Source organism: Anser brachyrhynchus (genome assembly GCF_964034855.1).
Source record: "Anser brachyrhynchus genome assembly, chromosome: 3".
NCBI classification, from domain to species: domain Eukaryota; kingdom Metazoa; phylum Chordata; class Aves; order Anseriformes; family Anatidae; genus Anser; species Anser brachyrhynchus.
The window spans coordinates 61357033-61372191 of record NC_137696.1 but is presented as its reverse complement, the minus strand read 5'-3'; the positions used below and the strand labels follow the sequence as shown (position 1 = coordinate 61372191).

At 46.6% G+C, this 15159-nt stretch overlaps 1 protein-coding gene across 2 annotated transcripts; it reads right to left on the bottom strand.

The window, feature by feature from the left end:
- Positions 1-6001: 6001 nt before the first annotated feature.
- Positions 6002-14528, bottom strand: TAGAP (T cell activation RhoGTPase activating protein). 2 transcript variants are annotated; one of them, XM_080587060.1, is made up of 10 exons: positions 14379-14528; positions 13841-13925; positions 13679-13732; positions 13084-13150; positions 11432-11604; positions 10466-10627; positions 9894-10003; positions 9028-9223; positions 8442-8559; positions 6002-8235 (listed from the first exon to the last, which is right to left on the bottom strand). In XM_080587060.1, the coding sequence occupies exons 2-10, from the start codon at positions 13865-13867 to the stop codon at positions 7055-7057; spliced, it is 2088 nt and encodes a 695-aa protein (XP_080443186.1). In that variant the 5' UTR covers positions 13868-13925; positions 14379-14528; the 3' UTR covers positions 6002-7054. The 2 variants fall into 2 exon arrangements, with proteins under 2 accessions (XP_080443186.1, XP_080443187.1); XM_080587061.1 differs by having other exon boundaries at positions 11432-11601.
- Positions 14529-15159: the final 631 nt, after the last annotated feature.

Here is a 15159-nt window from a genome sequence, read left to right as displayed (position 1 = left end):
GAAGTTTGCTCTTTCTGAATAGCCCTGTGGTATGCACCCACGTGGGAGCAGTTCTTGAAGAGCTGCTGCCTGTAGGAAGACCCTGCAGGCTCAGTTCGGGAAGGACGGCATCCCGTGGGAGGGACCCCACGTGGAGCAGGGGCAGAGAGAGACCATGAAGGAGCGGTGGAGGCAAAGCGCCATAGACTCACTGCAACCCCAATTCCCCCATTCCCATGTGCCGCTCGTGGGAAGGACATAGAAGAGGGTGGATGAGGGGAAGGTGTTTTTAGTTTCTTTCCTTTGTTTCTCACTTATCTAGCTTGTTAGTAATACGCAATAAATTTTACAAATCTCCCTATGCTAAGTCTGTTTTGCCCATTACAATAATTGTTATCTTCCTGTCCTTATCTCAACCCTTGAGACCTTTTCATTAGATTTTCTCTCCTTTCCCTTTGAGGAGAGGGAGTGAGAGAGTGGTTGTGGTGGAGCTCAGCTGCCCACCTGAGTAAAACCACCACAGACAGCGAGACAGAATTCACACCTGGAGGAGAAGGGGGAAAGGTGAGTGAAGAAACGTCTTCTTCAGCGCATGGAGGAAGTAGACAGGCCTATTCCCTGAATATGATGAGGTTGAATTGCATGGCCCAAGATTGTGCAGGAAGCATGAGGAAAAGAAGGCAAATCTCTCATCTTTATCAGAAGATTATCCTCCCTGATCACCCGGGTTCTGCTTGGGCTTGGCCTTAAAATTAAAAAAAGTAAAACCTAAAAAATAGTGTTTTATAATTTCCAACTTGACTTGTACAATACTAAAGGTGCAGGGCTGGGATTTGGACTGTAGCATATGTCAAGGAAGTTGCTGAGAGGTTTGTGGGCTGTAGGAAGGAAGAGTTTCAAGCAGCCGTTGGATCAGTTCTGTAAAAAGCTGTTTGGCTAAAGAGCAAGTTTTGTTTAGAAAGTGTCAGGTCTTTCATAGAAACCTTTTCTTATTATTACCCAACAGAGGAAGCAGAGCTCAACGAGTCAAACCCCGTTCAGGATTTGTGAACTGTTTGTTCAGATTCACATGCCAGCACCTCGGGTTAGATACAGAAAATGATCTGTGATCTCCTCTCCCCTTGTAGAAGCTTCACTCAGAAGTGAGGTTTAAATTTTTATATTTATCACATCAAATGAAAGAGATTGATTTAGAATGATAAGCGATACATTTTATGGAAAAAAAAAAGACAAGATAATTAGCATTTCTAAGTATCAAAGAGACAAAAAAAAATTTGAAAAAAAAATGAAAGAGACTTGCGGTCTCTATATACACGAGAGTCAGCTGCCCATATGAAGATTATATCATTTCTTCAGGAGTGGACGCCCTTCTTCCCTGGATATTTTTATGTTATCATTAGATTTTTATCATTAGATGCCCTTCTTCCCTGGATTTTTCTTTCTTTTATCATTAGACCATTTGAAAAAGTTGCTTCCCCCTGTGAATTTTTAGCCTTCAGAAGTTCCTCTAAAGTTTTCGCTCATTGTTCTGATGACACACGCGATAAGAACAGACTGGTAAGAAAATTCAGAGAAAAATGTAACCAGAGCGCCTAACCAAGGTGGGTTTCCTTTTCCTGTAGTCAGAAATTGTCCTTGTGGAGACACATGATAGTCACAGCAACTGTGATCTGGCTAAAGCTAGCAGTTTAACAGCACGTTATAATCACCTGGATTTTGCAGCTGGATGTGATCAGTTCTGGACATAAAATGCTTGCTGGGTCACACAGTTGACCAAGCAAACTTCAAAGCTAACTTGGTCAATCTCAGGGCTGAGTTTCTAAGTTAAATTGGTGAATGAGTTTCTATGCTGCTTTCCATCTGAGACAAATATATTCTGCTTTGCGGAGGAAATGTGGACCAAAAAAAACAGCTTTTCATGCCTGCTCCATGCAGCTCTCACTGTCCCCTGAATCTGCAAAGCAATGGAGAAGCCGGACTGCTGTCTGGATCATGTTGTAATAGGGAGGTGAAATGACTTGTGCACATTATTGGAAACATGACTTACACTGAAGAAAAATGCAGAACTGTAAGAATGACACTTGAAAACACCCTCTTTTCCTGAGAGAGGGAATAAATTAATGGATTTCAGGGAAGAAAGATCCTGTTATTGTCACAGTTTTGGCAGTGAGCCACTCAGGATTTTTATTTTTTTATTTTTGTCCTTTTTTTATGAAGTGGATGGGGTTCCATTTGTATGAATCCTGTGGGAAGAAGTGTCTCTGGACACATTCAGGTGGTAGGGGATGATTCCTGACACCATAATCATATCTTCTTTTAGGGAACACCTGAGCTTAAAAGGTCTTTGAGAAGAGGCACTGGAAATTAGTAGCTCCTTAACTTGATAACTCTCTTATCTGCTGTAGACTGTCATTCAGGATCCCGAGCTGCCTACCTGTTCCTTCAAAGCTCACCCCTGTGATAATTAAGTGGTGTAATCTCTGGGCCTCGATATGGCAATGATGTTGTTCCCTGAGTCAAGAGATCTGCATGGGTGCAAGGGGAAGCTGAAATTGTGACTTGTGGTGTATGGGTGAGGAATGAGTCAACCTGGGAACAAGTAGGGCTGGTGTGGTACTGCAGCGAACCAACCGCTCTCCTGTGATGGATTAGCACCAAACACAGATCAGGCAGCAGAGAAACAAGAACTCCTGTTCTCAGACTAAAAACCAGATATCATTTTTCCTTAGGTGTTTTTTTGTCTCACATGATACTTCTTGTAGTTGAAGGCACTTGATAGCGGATTTCAAAAGGGAACATTATGGTGAAAATGGACCACATGGAACTCCCTGCAATATGTAACTGAGTTACAAGGCAGCAATTTTGTGATTATCTTTTAACATTTTAAAATCATACATAGTCCAGGCAGGAATCCCTAAACCATTTTAGTTTAGTGCTACTGGAAAATATAAAGATCTATTTCTAGACAAAAAGCTGAAGAGAGAGAATTTTATTACAAAAAAAAATAATCCGAAGTTCTTGGCTTTATTTTAGGTGTCAGCATTTTGGAGCACAGCCACATCCTACAGAGTGGTTTAGTCCTAAAAGAAACAGAGTTCTGGGTGACAAACACAATGCCCTGCCTTCCCTAATATTAACTGTTGAACTCCAAGTGATACCAGTCAATGCAGGGAATGCAGTCTTGTCCTCCATTTCCATAAGGTCATCCAAAGAAGAAAACTATGGATCTTGTATCACCACATCCAGAGCTGCATCTACTTTTGATGTCTTAAAAAATCCCTCGAGGTGCCCTAAGGTACCCCAATGACTGTAGATACCTACTTTCAGGCAACAGAATTTCACTTGTGCTCAGTTCAGTCACAGGAGTCCAGAGGGGTCACCAATTGCAGGCTATGCAGAAGATGAGACATGAGCTCACATAAATGCTTGCACACAGGATAGTAAGAGCCTGCACTCTGCAGCTGAGTCCCACTCCAAAAGCTTCTGAAACCTGCAGGCATGCTTTTTCTCTCAGCCTTCACTAATGCTTGGCCATAGAGTTGATGATAATGGACTTCTGCTTTAAGTAGCAGTCCTCATTCAAGTTGCCCAGAAAAAGAGTTTGCAACTCAGTGGTGCACAACGTGTGGAAGGAAGGAGAGCAGTGTGCTGCTCCATGAGGAACTCCGTTGTTCTTCTGTTGGTTCTTTCAAATCCTAGGAATGAGACATACCCCTATGTTCAAAGCCCTGCAGGGCAAACCATTCTGGGGAATCCCAGGCTTAAAATTTTCTTCTTTGCTGCACAACATTGGTTTCTCCCCAGAACAGGTTCCTCCCCGGAACAGGTGCATCCTGTGGGGAAGAACAGAGTGCAGCATGTGATTAAAAACAGCAGCAGGATGCAAACATGAGAAACTGAACTCAAGCTGCACCAATAAACTTAATTTCATTATCGTTTTACAGTCCAAAGCCTTGGATCTTCTGCTTTAATATAGTGGGTTTTTTCGTTTTTTTTTTTCCCTCTTTTGGTCTTACACACCTTGTATATTTGAAGTGTCTTCACAAAACCTATTTAGAAAATCAGGTGTGTGAAGCAATTGAAGCAATACCGATGATGGAGTAATGTGTGGAGAATAGGATCCTTAGTGTCATCACTCCTCCACTGTGCTGAAATCCAGCTCCAACTGACCCTGCTGTAAAGGGGTACTTAATCCTTCTGACTAGGGAGTCAAAGGCAGCTTTGGCAGAGTCACTGAGATAATTCACTTGTTAGACGTTGCAGTTAAAGGGCCTCTCTCTTGGATGCCAGGAACATTGGGCTGGATCCCTGAATGTAGTAGGGTGGACTGGTAGCAAGACAAAGCTATTTCTGAGCTGAAGGCAGATGAGTAAGTGCTAAAGCAAAGCTCTGTTTTGTGTGTCATCCTAGCCTTTTGAGGCATCCTAAGTGCTTATATAGAGGAGAAATCACTTGTGTGAAGGGACATGACATGAAAATAATGCTGATTGAACAGGCAAGTTTTCAGAGATGGAGGAAGACCAAAGTTGTCTGCTAATGAGGGAATACAACTCTTTTGGGATCTGTTTACATTCAGATTTTATTTAATCATATGGTATTTCCTGGACTTGAAGAAATACAAGAGCAAGGTGAGGGGGACTGGGCTAGTCTTTTATAAAACTCCTTTACTTTACCCTTGTTTGTTAACAAGGTGTAGAGTTCCTCTCCGATATGTTCACCTTCCTTTTTTTCCCTCTGTTGAAGTGCCCTAAAACAAGTTCTGAATGGACTTTCTTACCCAGAAACTGAAAGATTTAGTCCCTTGTGTATCGAGTATTTAGAGCCCAGGTAAGCTTTCTGAGTATGATTGTCATGTCTGTCTTAGGACACCTCCTTGGACCTAAAGGGATATGTTCCTCTTCTCTGGTGAAGTGTCTGTGCTTATTCTGGGTTTTCTGGTGTGGTTATACGGCCAGAAAGGCGTTCCTCTTTCTGGGATCCTTAATTTTCTCAGGAATCCTTTCTTCTTCACAGTCAAAAAGAATGTGTCAGCTACTGAAGAAGTAACTGTGTTGTTGTTTAAGTATATTTTGAAATTTGTGTTTTCTGTTCAGTGCCTTCTGAGTCTTTCCACTGGATGTGGATTGTTTTCTCACACCCATTCTGCCGCAACAGCAAAACGTGTGTGTATTTTACAAAACAAAGCTGGCATTCCCGTTTGACACAGGACAAGAGGCAACTGGCACAAATTAAAACACAAGAAATTCCATCTGAACACAAGGAAACATTCTTTTGCTTTGAGAGTGGTCAAACACAGGAACAGGTTGCCCAGAGAAGTTGTGGAGTCTCCATCCTTTGAGATCTTTAAAAGCCATCTGGACAGAGCCCTGGGCAAGCAGCTCTAGGTGGCCCTGCTTGAGCAGGGTTGTTGGACCAGACGGCCTCCAGAGGTGCCTTCCAACCTCAGCCATGCTGTGATTTTGTGAGTCAAGAGCTGTGGATTCCAGAAAATGACAAATGCCTCTTGCAACTTACAGCAGAGCCCTGTCTTTTGGCTTCCTTGGGAGCAGAGTGCCACTGCTTACAAGGGCTGAGTGACATGGCATATTCTCTAGCTGCAGCCTACCCATATGGCCCTTCTTGCATCATTTTTCCTGTCACACCAGGGACTCCCTTCCCCTTTTCTCTCTGTCTTGTGAACAGATACACACAGCAAATACCCTCTTTGAGATGCTTGTGCACTGTTTTCCAACCAGCCACTTTCAGAGCAGCATCACCTCTTTGTGACTCCCTCTCCTTCTTACTGACAGCTGCTGCTATGTGGCCGTGTAAATTGTTTTCCTGACAGAAGTTGTTGTTCCCAAAATCTAGGCTGCAGTCTCTTACAACATCACTAACAGAGATACTGCCGGTCAGTTTCTTTCCTTCCCACTTAGATATGTCATGTCATTCACACACAACTGCAGTGCCATGAAATAGCATAAAAGTAGGTACAATACCTGCAGTGCCTGAGCGTTTTAAAGGGAGACAATGGACAGCGTGGTGGTCATGCAGAAAAGTGTTTTATTGTAGTGAAGTTACACAGGAGAAAAACAAAAGTCTGCCTGCTCCTGGTTCAAGGCTTTACTGAGCCATAAAGGTAAGTGCTAACCAAAACAAGTTCCTACATGTAAAAACACATTGCACTTCTAGTCATTTTTACAAGGTTATAAGGACAACACCTGGAGATGTTCTTTTTCTTTCTTTCTTTTTTTTTTTTTTCATTTTACAAATAAACTGCAATTTTGACTAGTTAAAGCTGGAATCTAGAATATTTCCTTACAAGATTTCTTTCTTCTTCTTCTTCTTTTTTCTTATAAAAGCAAAACTGGAGATGTTCTTTCTTTCTGATTAGCCGTCCAGTTTCTTTCAAATAAAGGCACCTCAGACCACACGAGGCTTACTTGATACATGCCCGTAATGACCTTGTAGGGCTTCGGTGGCTCTAAACCCAGGCTCAGTACACAATACTAATGCTGGTTAGTGGTCGGATTGTTCTCATGACCAGCAAGCAGGAGGAAGGAATGGCAGCAGGTACATAGGGCTTCAGGGAAGAGTGTAGAAATGGCCTTGATGACAGAAGAGCTCTTCCCCTGCTGGGGTAACTGCCAACCCACTTCTTAATGCAGAAAATCAGCAAAGCATTGCATCAGCCTGACATACACACATGGCATAGAGCCTGTGACCATACAGAGAAGAAAAGGAAGGTGGGGCAGGTTTTGGACCTGCCTACCTTTTAATTGTCCTTTTATGGATACAAATACAACACTGTTTATCAACTATAGACTAGTTTTCAAACACAAAAGGTTATGTACAGCATATTTACTCATATTTTTACATAATAATACACATAGGTCTCCCCCCACCCCACCTCTTACGGTGGATGAATGTGACATGTCAAACTGACAAACAGTTCAGAAGAGCCTCCAAGAAAAAAATGTTCATATGGAGCTAGCTTATTCTTGGTCCCTTGAAAGTAAAATCTTACAAAGGATGAGCAAGATATCTGTTTTTAAAATATTTACTCTGCACAATGCAAAGAGGGGGGATAAGCTCTTTAAACATAGGATTCCTTAGCATATTGGATCTGGTCTACCTCAAAAATTGGCTGGCTGCACCTCCGAGCCACGTACTCGTGTTTGTTCTTTTGATAGGATTCAGACATGGCTCTCAATCGGTACACTCCAGGGGTCACAGGTAAACTCACGCGGGAGTTTATTCCAACAGTAACACTGAGAGTTTCAGTTTCTCCATCAGAGTCCTTCACTGCAGGAACTCTGTCACTGGGTAGATCCCCTGGAGCTGCACAGGCTGTGCCCTGTGCACAGCTGCTGCATGGATCGGGCAGCAAAGCGTCCTGGTTTGAAACCTTTAATCTCATAGTCTGAACTGTGAGATTACAGGAGGGAACATGAGTGGCCAGGCAGTTTCTAGTAGCTTCTTCGTAAGAGGGTGGTCTTCCAGGATTCCTCTGGTCTACCTCTCTGAAGACTTCATCAGCTGACCTGAAACGTGGCCTTTGCTGACATGGCACAGGCAATGGTTTGTCATCCTCAGGGCTGTTTTCCTGGACAATTCTGCAAGAGAATTGATCTTTCCTTGTGAAACTGTCTCTCTGGAAAGCCATATTTTTTCCAGGCCCCCAACTCAGGGGTTTTGTTAGTGTTTTCCTGTGGTTTGCAAAAGAGAATGACATGGAGTGCTTTTTGATCTCTCGCCGAGGTGTGCTGCAGTCTTCATTGGGCTTGGTGCAAAAGGACTGAGGCCTATTTAAAAAGGTTTTTTTGGGACTAGAAGGTGAAACTACTGGGGAACTGGTGAAGACTGAGCCATCAGAGCTCTCCAGGGAGCAACTGGAGGATGTTTTGGGTAGAGATTCTGTTGATAACTGTGAAGGTAGGATTGCAAGCCGTTTTTTCAGAGCCTCATTCTCCAACCCTTGCTGTTTCTGCTGAACTGGAAAATTGTCCTCACTTTTGTTTAGCTTCTGTTTCCTCATCCTGCTTTCAAAGCGGTTCTGAAAGGACAGGTCTGGCTCTGAGTACCTCCTGTCCATTGTGCTGATGTCATTTTTACAGCTAGTCAGTGAACTGGCAGACATGCATGTTGGGTATCTTCTGCTCACACCAGTGCTTCTCCCTTTGGGATGTTCCACCTCACAGGTACAGGAGCTGCATTCGGCTTCAGGATCTGGGCTGTCATAGGCGGAATCATTCTGATGAGCAGCACATAGGTGTTCTGTGGGGACAAAGCACCTGTTAGTTTTTACTGGTCATTGGACAATAAAAGGGAACTATCTGGAAAATATTCCTGTGGAAGTGCAGACCAACAGTGTCTTTAACCCTCTGCAACTCTCTGTGTTTCCACAGATGTATTCCCACATAAAATTAAAGAATTTGGAGCAGCAGCACCAGTCTGTCATAACCCTCAGTCTGTTCTCTCACCTGTGGAGCTGTCTGTTTGCTCCGTTGACTCCTCAGTCAAAGCACTCGTGGGCCAGACAATGTCTTCCCCAAATATTTCTGAGCAGTTGTCTATGAGGAACTGCACCAACACCGTCACCTGCACACAGAAAACCATATTTCAGTCAAAGGGGCTGAAAACATACTGCGCAGTTTTTCCTGTTCCTGCCTAATGTAAGATGAAAGGCAGCACAGAGAAGGATGCTGACCTGCCAAAATCCTGGCCTAGTCAGAGACCGAGTCCACACTACAGCACGAGGCCTGATGCTGCACCCAGCGTGGCCTGCCCCGATACAAGCCGAAATCCATCAGCCAGAGGGCGTGCAGTTGGTGGTGCCCACAGGGTGCCCCTTGCTCTCTGGGTGTGAGGTGCCCAGGAGCTGTGGTGCCACGCAGGGACTGCAGGGCAACCTCTGCTTGTGCTCAGAGGAGGGGAAGCCTGGCCTGTCACGCCGCAGGCACCCGGCACGCGGGGCACCCCCGCCTCTCAGCGGTGCGGTTTTGTTTTGTGTGGCTTTTGCACTGGCAGTGGGATCCCTGTGCACGGCTCAGATCTGTCCCAACATACCTTGTCGTTCATCTCCTTCTGCACCTCCAGTGGCAGCGTGCTGTCCGTCCCCGGGCCCAGCATGTTTGGGCCAACGCAGATGGCGAGGTTGTTGGAGTCCATCCTGCTGCTGGCGGCGTTTTGGCTGATGCGGTGCAGCACGGACAGCAAGTGCTTGAGCAAGACGAGGTTTGGTCTGGGCAGTTTGTCGGCCACCCTAAGCGAGCACAAACACAATGCGACGTTAATCGGTGGTGCGGGGGCCGCTACTTCTTTATTTGAGCAAGTCTCAATTAAACTCAGGCAGACGATGCTTCCCCCAGAAAGAGGAACGCGTGCGCTTCTTTCACTGCTGAGCAGAAGCACCATTGAGAAATCCCCAACGGCAGCTGCGTGCGGTTAATTACAAGGCCTCGCACTGCAAGATCCCGACTGAAGGGCAGCGTCACGGCGTCCGTGCCGCTGAGCAGCTGAGGTGGCGTCAGGAGGTGTCACCAGAGGCTTCCCGACGGCACGTGAAAGGCCTGCGGTTGTGCCACGGCTCTCACAGCCCTCTGGCCAGCCTCCACCTCAGCTCTGTCTGAGGAGCACAACACAGAGGTGGCCCAACATGCCTGACCTCACAGCCAGCAGGCCTGCCGGCTCTCCTCAGCGCCCGTCCCCCCACATGGTGACCACGTTCACTGCCATCTGTCCCTCCTGCCGGGCTGCTCGATAACTATGGAGAGCCCAAACGCCTTCAGGAGGTGCTGCTGTGAGAGTGCCTCCCTGTGCCACTTGGCCTCTGAGCCAGCCTCACAGGGCAGCTGAGCAGCACCACAGGATTTCAAATGAAGCTCAATTTCCAGAGGAGGCTGGTTGAAAAACATGCTGGTTACAACACTTACTCTCTCAATTCTTCAATTTTTTCCTGCTTGCTTGGCTTCTCCAGCGCTAGCATCCACTTCTCATACAGGTCGGCTGACAGGAGCTTGGAGGGAATATTTCGGAGGAAGTCCTGCAAGGCCCAGAGATACAGATGAGGCTTTGGACATTTTCCCCTGTGCACATAGACAGCATCACCGCAACTTGGGCTCACTAGGAGCAGGAGCTGGATGCTCCCTAAGGTGACCGTCAGCATTGGGGAGCAGCGGGCTTCATGAGTACATGCTGAGTACGCTTGCATCAATACACTAAGAGGTCCTGGCTCTTTTCTGCTTTTTGTTCACCCCTAAATCTCACTATTCCTTGCTGAGGAGGAGAATGAAATGAGTTTCCTGTGGGCATACAGGAAATCAGTGGCAGAAGAAGTGGAGCTGAAAAGCCAGCAGAAAAGGGAAATGCCAAACTTTCCCATGTCTGAAACTTTTCATTTGGTTTCACTCTGTTTTTTACCCTGGAGCCACACCTAAACCAAATTGCAACATGTGCCTGTGCAGATTAGCTATGTCACCCACAGCAGAAAGTCAGAGCAACTCACCTTCAAGACCACTGCCAGCAGATGCACAGTTTTGCTTTTCAAATCAACGTTCTCGCCTTTGTTTAGGTCCTCCTTCAACTCCTTTCGTGCTTTCTCATTGGCAGCTTTTCTGAATATCCCTTCAGTGGAAGGTCCTTTCATATACAATATAGCGAGGAGATCCTGCAGGAAAGAAACAGGCAGGGATGGAAGAACTGTTACTGTGAGTGAAGAAAGGTCCTTTAGCAGGTGAACACTCCTTTAGAAGCAGAAGAAAAATTTTGGTTGGAGGTACACTCTGCTTTACACAAGTCAACATCTAGTTCTGTCTCCAAGCAGATTATACTGGTAATAAGCTGTTTTTTTTTTTTTTTCCCAATCCATACTTTTTTTTGTACCAGTGAACTCCACTAACTTCAGTGGAGTCATCCCTGTTTCCTTCCAGAAGAAAACAAGAGGTGGCTCAAGCCTGGGCTCAAATTCCCTCCCTCCCAAGCCAGGCTGCATGCCTAGCAAATATTGCTTAGAAGCCTGGAAAATTGGAAAAACCATCTCAGTGGGAGAACTGTCACAAGATCATTTTTTAACTAGAGGATAGTTTGTAGTTATTTATCGGTGGCAGTCCATAGCTGAACAAGTTTTTGGGAAAATACAGAAATCTCTGGATTTTTATGATGCTGAGACATTCATTTACATGACTTCTGTAAAATCACAGATGTTTATACTAAGCAGCAGATCTACTTCACCTATTCCTGGTCCTGGGTTGTCTCCACTCAACGTTACTTCCAGTGAAAGTTGCATGGGGTGGACAAAGCCCACAAACCTAACTCTTTCTACATCTGGGATGGGCCCCGAGCTTCTCAGAAGTGTGTATGGAGGGGAAACACCAAAATCACTCATCTCCTGAGCACTGCAGCACAAGTGCTGGGGATCCCACCTCCCACTGGAAGCCAGAAGTATGATAAATGTACCGCCAGGATCACCTACCTGGACAGGCTGGGGCAGCGTGTCATCTTCCCCACAAATAATTGCCAGAGGCTGGCCAAACAGAGCGATCTTGAGGCCAGACTCCAGCTGCCCCGGGGAATCCCCACTGGTAGAGGTTCGTCTCAGAGCGAACGGCCACGATATCACCTTCTTTCTTTTCTTCATTCCATCTGCTGCAAGCAAAAGGAAAACAGACAAACAAAAAACATTTTTTTTTTAAAAAAAAACAGAACTATGCAATTATGCTGCCTTTCGTCTGTGTGCAGCGCTGTGTGATGCAGCGTGAAGAGCAGAGATGTATGTCAAAACAACACCTCAAATTAAACCGAAAGACAACCAAGTTGTTGCTAAGGAAACCACTGCCTAAACTGTGGGGCTGTCACCATCCCTCTAAGGACACCACCTTTCCTGTTGGTTTTTTGTTGTTTTTGGTGTTGGTTTTTTTGGCGCTCTAGTCACTATTTCCTCTTAGAGAACGGGGACATAAAAGGCACAGCAATAACAGCAAATATTTGATGTTTATAGAGATTTTTGATACTGCAGAGGTTTCTGTGATAACTATCTTAGGTAGATATGTTACTTGGGCAGCTTGTAATGGCAACAATTCTCACTATGCAGACATGACCGTGGCCAGTATAAGGGCATGGGTGGAACTAGGGACTTGTGCTTTACAGCCTCTTCCACGGTCTGCAATGGCAACACATGGCTCCTGCTCTGCCAGCTCCAGAGTAGCAGTGCTGCGATGACAGTGGCCCTGCTGGAGCTTGCTCCCTGCCAGCCGGCCACTGGATGGTGATACTTGCTCCAGAGGATGGGAGCATCACCGTTGGGCCTCATTGGCTTCAGGGTCACAAATCTCATAGCATGGGTTTTGCATCTGCACCTTAAAGAGGAGGGCATGCTAGGAATTTGGAGATGACAGTTGCATTGGTAAGAGCTGTGCTTTTTTCCTATCAGTAGAGTCTTTCTGCTAGAAAGTTTTCTAAAAGCATTGTCCTCTGCAAATTTACTCTAAAGAACTTGCCTTCTACTCCAAAATGAAATTATACAAGTTCTCAGGATTTGTATTTGTGGCTTAGCACAAGTCCTCGATAGTCAAGGGTTAAAGGCTGTGAGAAAGTAACCCAATGTTAGAGTCATATAAAACCCTTGCTTCTGACACTCCTGAGAAATGGTGTGGCATGCAAGCTTGTTCCAGACCCGCCCTGCTAATGGTCTCCTCCAGATTGTTTTGCAGGTGCTGAGGTTTTGCAGGGTGAGAGAAAACAAGCGCAGGCAGTCGCTGCTGCCAGGAGGGTTTATTTGCCCTGGAGCGTAACCGCTGGTAGCGGCGCTCACCGGCAGGCCCACACCCCAGCGGCGATGCTCGTGGCAGAAAGCAGCACGTTTCCTTTCTGATGCTGCCGAACACAATTAGACTTGGCTCCGAGGAGCACGGAATAGGGATACGCTGGCACCCAGCACTGCCATCTGCCATGGAGCATAAGGGAGAGAGGTCGCCCGCACGCGGCGGCACGCTGGGGCTGAGCCGCCCCTGGACAGCGCTGAGGGCTTGAGCTGTGCCGGGGGAGGTGGAGCGGGAGAGTTCTGCAGAAGCACCAGCTTGCAAACATTTTGTATAAGAAAGCAGTTCCTCTGTTTTTAAAACTCACCAGCCAAGTGGCAAAGTCCATCCTCGGTGTCTGCTGGTCCCAACAGGGGGCATTTCTTGGCATCAGCCTGCAAGAAGCACGCCGGGGTTACACGAGGGCCGTGAGCGAGCTGCTGCAGCCGCACAGAAAAACATGAGAGGCTCCAGGGAGCGACCAGAGCAAGCCAGACACCTGCTGAACGACCCCTGGGCCCAGCTGTGACACTGCCTCACTGCCCAACCGTGGTGGTGGTGGCAAGGGCTGATGCTGCAGCCAGCCCCTCCGGACCTGCCCAGCCACTCACATCCCCAGTGCTCTTTCAGGCTGCTGTTTGACCCAGAGAAGCTGGAAACAAGCTGGACAGCCCACCCTTCTCCATCCTCCCCCTGCTGCTGGACATCTCCTCCCCAGCTCCTCCAGTGAGGAGGGGGCTGCTGCCTCGGTGGCTTCAGAGCCTGCCAGGATCCTGCCCAAAACTGCCTGGGAGCCCAGGGCTCTTCTGCAAACATCCACCTTCGAAGTGCTCTGCCTGCTCTCCTCCCTGCCCCGTGCCCACCGCGCTCCCCCAGGGGCCACCCCTTTGGAGGAGACCTGGGGGACTGGAGAGGCTGCTTACCTCTGACGGGCACTCGATCAAACTCTCCATGTTGCCAGCATTTAGTGTCTTTGACTAGGCAAGAAAACAAAGACCGTGCGTGAGTAATTTAATGCTACAGCTTAGAATCAGGGCTTTTCAAAGTCACTCTGTTGACAGAGCTGAAAAAATAAAGACACTCACAGTATTACAGCTGCTTAACACTTTCATTAGGAGTTTAATCAGGGGCGCTCTGGACGCTCTGGTTTCCTTAGGTCCTTTTGTTTGCCTGTTTATTGAAAAAGGAAGGGACAAAGAGCTTTGTAAAACTGCACCCTTCTTTCCTTTCTTCCCTGCAAGCCAGGCTGGCAATTCAGTATGATCCCGAACTAGCAAGACATCCCACCCAAGTCAGTCATAAAGCAGCACTCGCTGAAAGCCCTTCTTTGTAAGGCATCCAGTCCTGAGCTCTGCGCACCTCTTTATTAAATCCAAAAAAAAAAAGTGACTTTCCATTTTTAATCCATGCAAAAAACCGATCAGGCAGTGACAGCTGTGTGAGGTTGTCGTTAATGTGCAAGCACAAGGCTGAGCAAGCCAGGCAGCTCTGCCTACGAGCCGCACTTCGTGGTGGGTGCCTCTGCCCCACCCATATTTTTGTGTATGTCTCTGTACAGCTGCGTCTGGAGCACCCCACCGGCTTCACCCCGACACCACGCGTTTATCCCCGGGCTTTACTTACCCAAGGAGCGAGTCCCGCCAGAGCTCCTTCACCTCCCGCGAACTGCCGAGGAAAGGAGAGACAGCATCGCTCCCCGCTGCTACTAATCCCTTGGACAGACGGAGGCGACTAAACAGTTCTACCCCACGCGTGCTGCCTTATATAGCGCGCCACAGCAGGTGGAAATTCACAGGCAGGAAGCAGCATCATGGGGCAGGACTGAGATTCTGTGAAATTTCTGCCTTCCTCTTTCCTTTTAGAGGAGCTACTCTCTCTTTTTTTTTTTTTTTCCCTTAAAGAAGATGAAGAAAAAAAAAAAAAAGAGAAGCTTGTAGCTGTTATGCATGGAAAAGATGAGACACTTGCCAGGTAAAGGTTCCATCTTGCATCACAATCGCGAGGTGGGATGTGCAGAGGGGGCTGCAGTGTGGGCAGCTGCTCACTGCTAAAGGGCAGCAGGTGCCGTCTGCTCTTTGACTACCCGGAGACCTGAGATTTTGTAGCATAAAGATGCCCCGCCAGATCAACTTATGCTTAGACTATTTAAAAAGAAAGGGGGTGGAATAGCCAAGATTCGGAGAAATGTTTTTGTATATATATATATATATTTTTTTTTGCAAAACTAATGGCAACGGTTTAATGTCTGCAAGCAAATGTAGGCACACACTTTGCAAGTGCCAGCTAGTTCTTGAGTCTCCAAGGACTGGACAGGCTGGAAATGGATTATCTGATAAAGTTACATTGGGTGGTGAGATTTTTGTTGCTGAAGATGAGTGAAGTTTAAAAAATAAACTGCCTGAAA

Bases quoted from the DNA above. Each gene is read 5' to 3' on its own strand.
- TAGAP (XM_080587060.1), bottom strand. From the start codon at position 13,867: ATGAAAGTGTTAAGCAGCTGTAATACT. The intron at 13,151-13,678 runs GTAAGCAGCCTC...TGCTTCTTGCAG, and splicing joins TGATCGAGTGCCCGTCAGAG to GCTGATGCCAAGAAATGCCC. The intron at 8,236-8,441 runs GTGAGAGAACAG...TTGTCCCCACAG, and splicing joins GCAAACAGACAGCTCCACAG to AACACCTATGTGCTGCTCAT.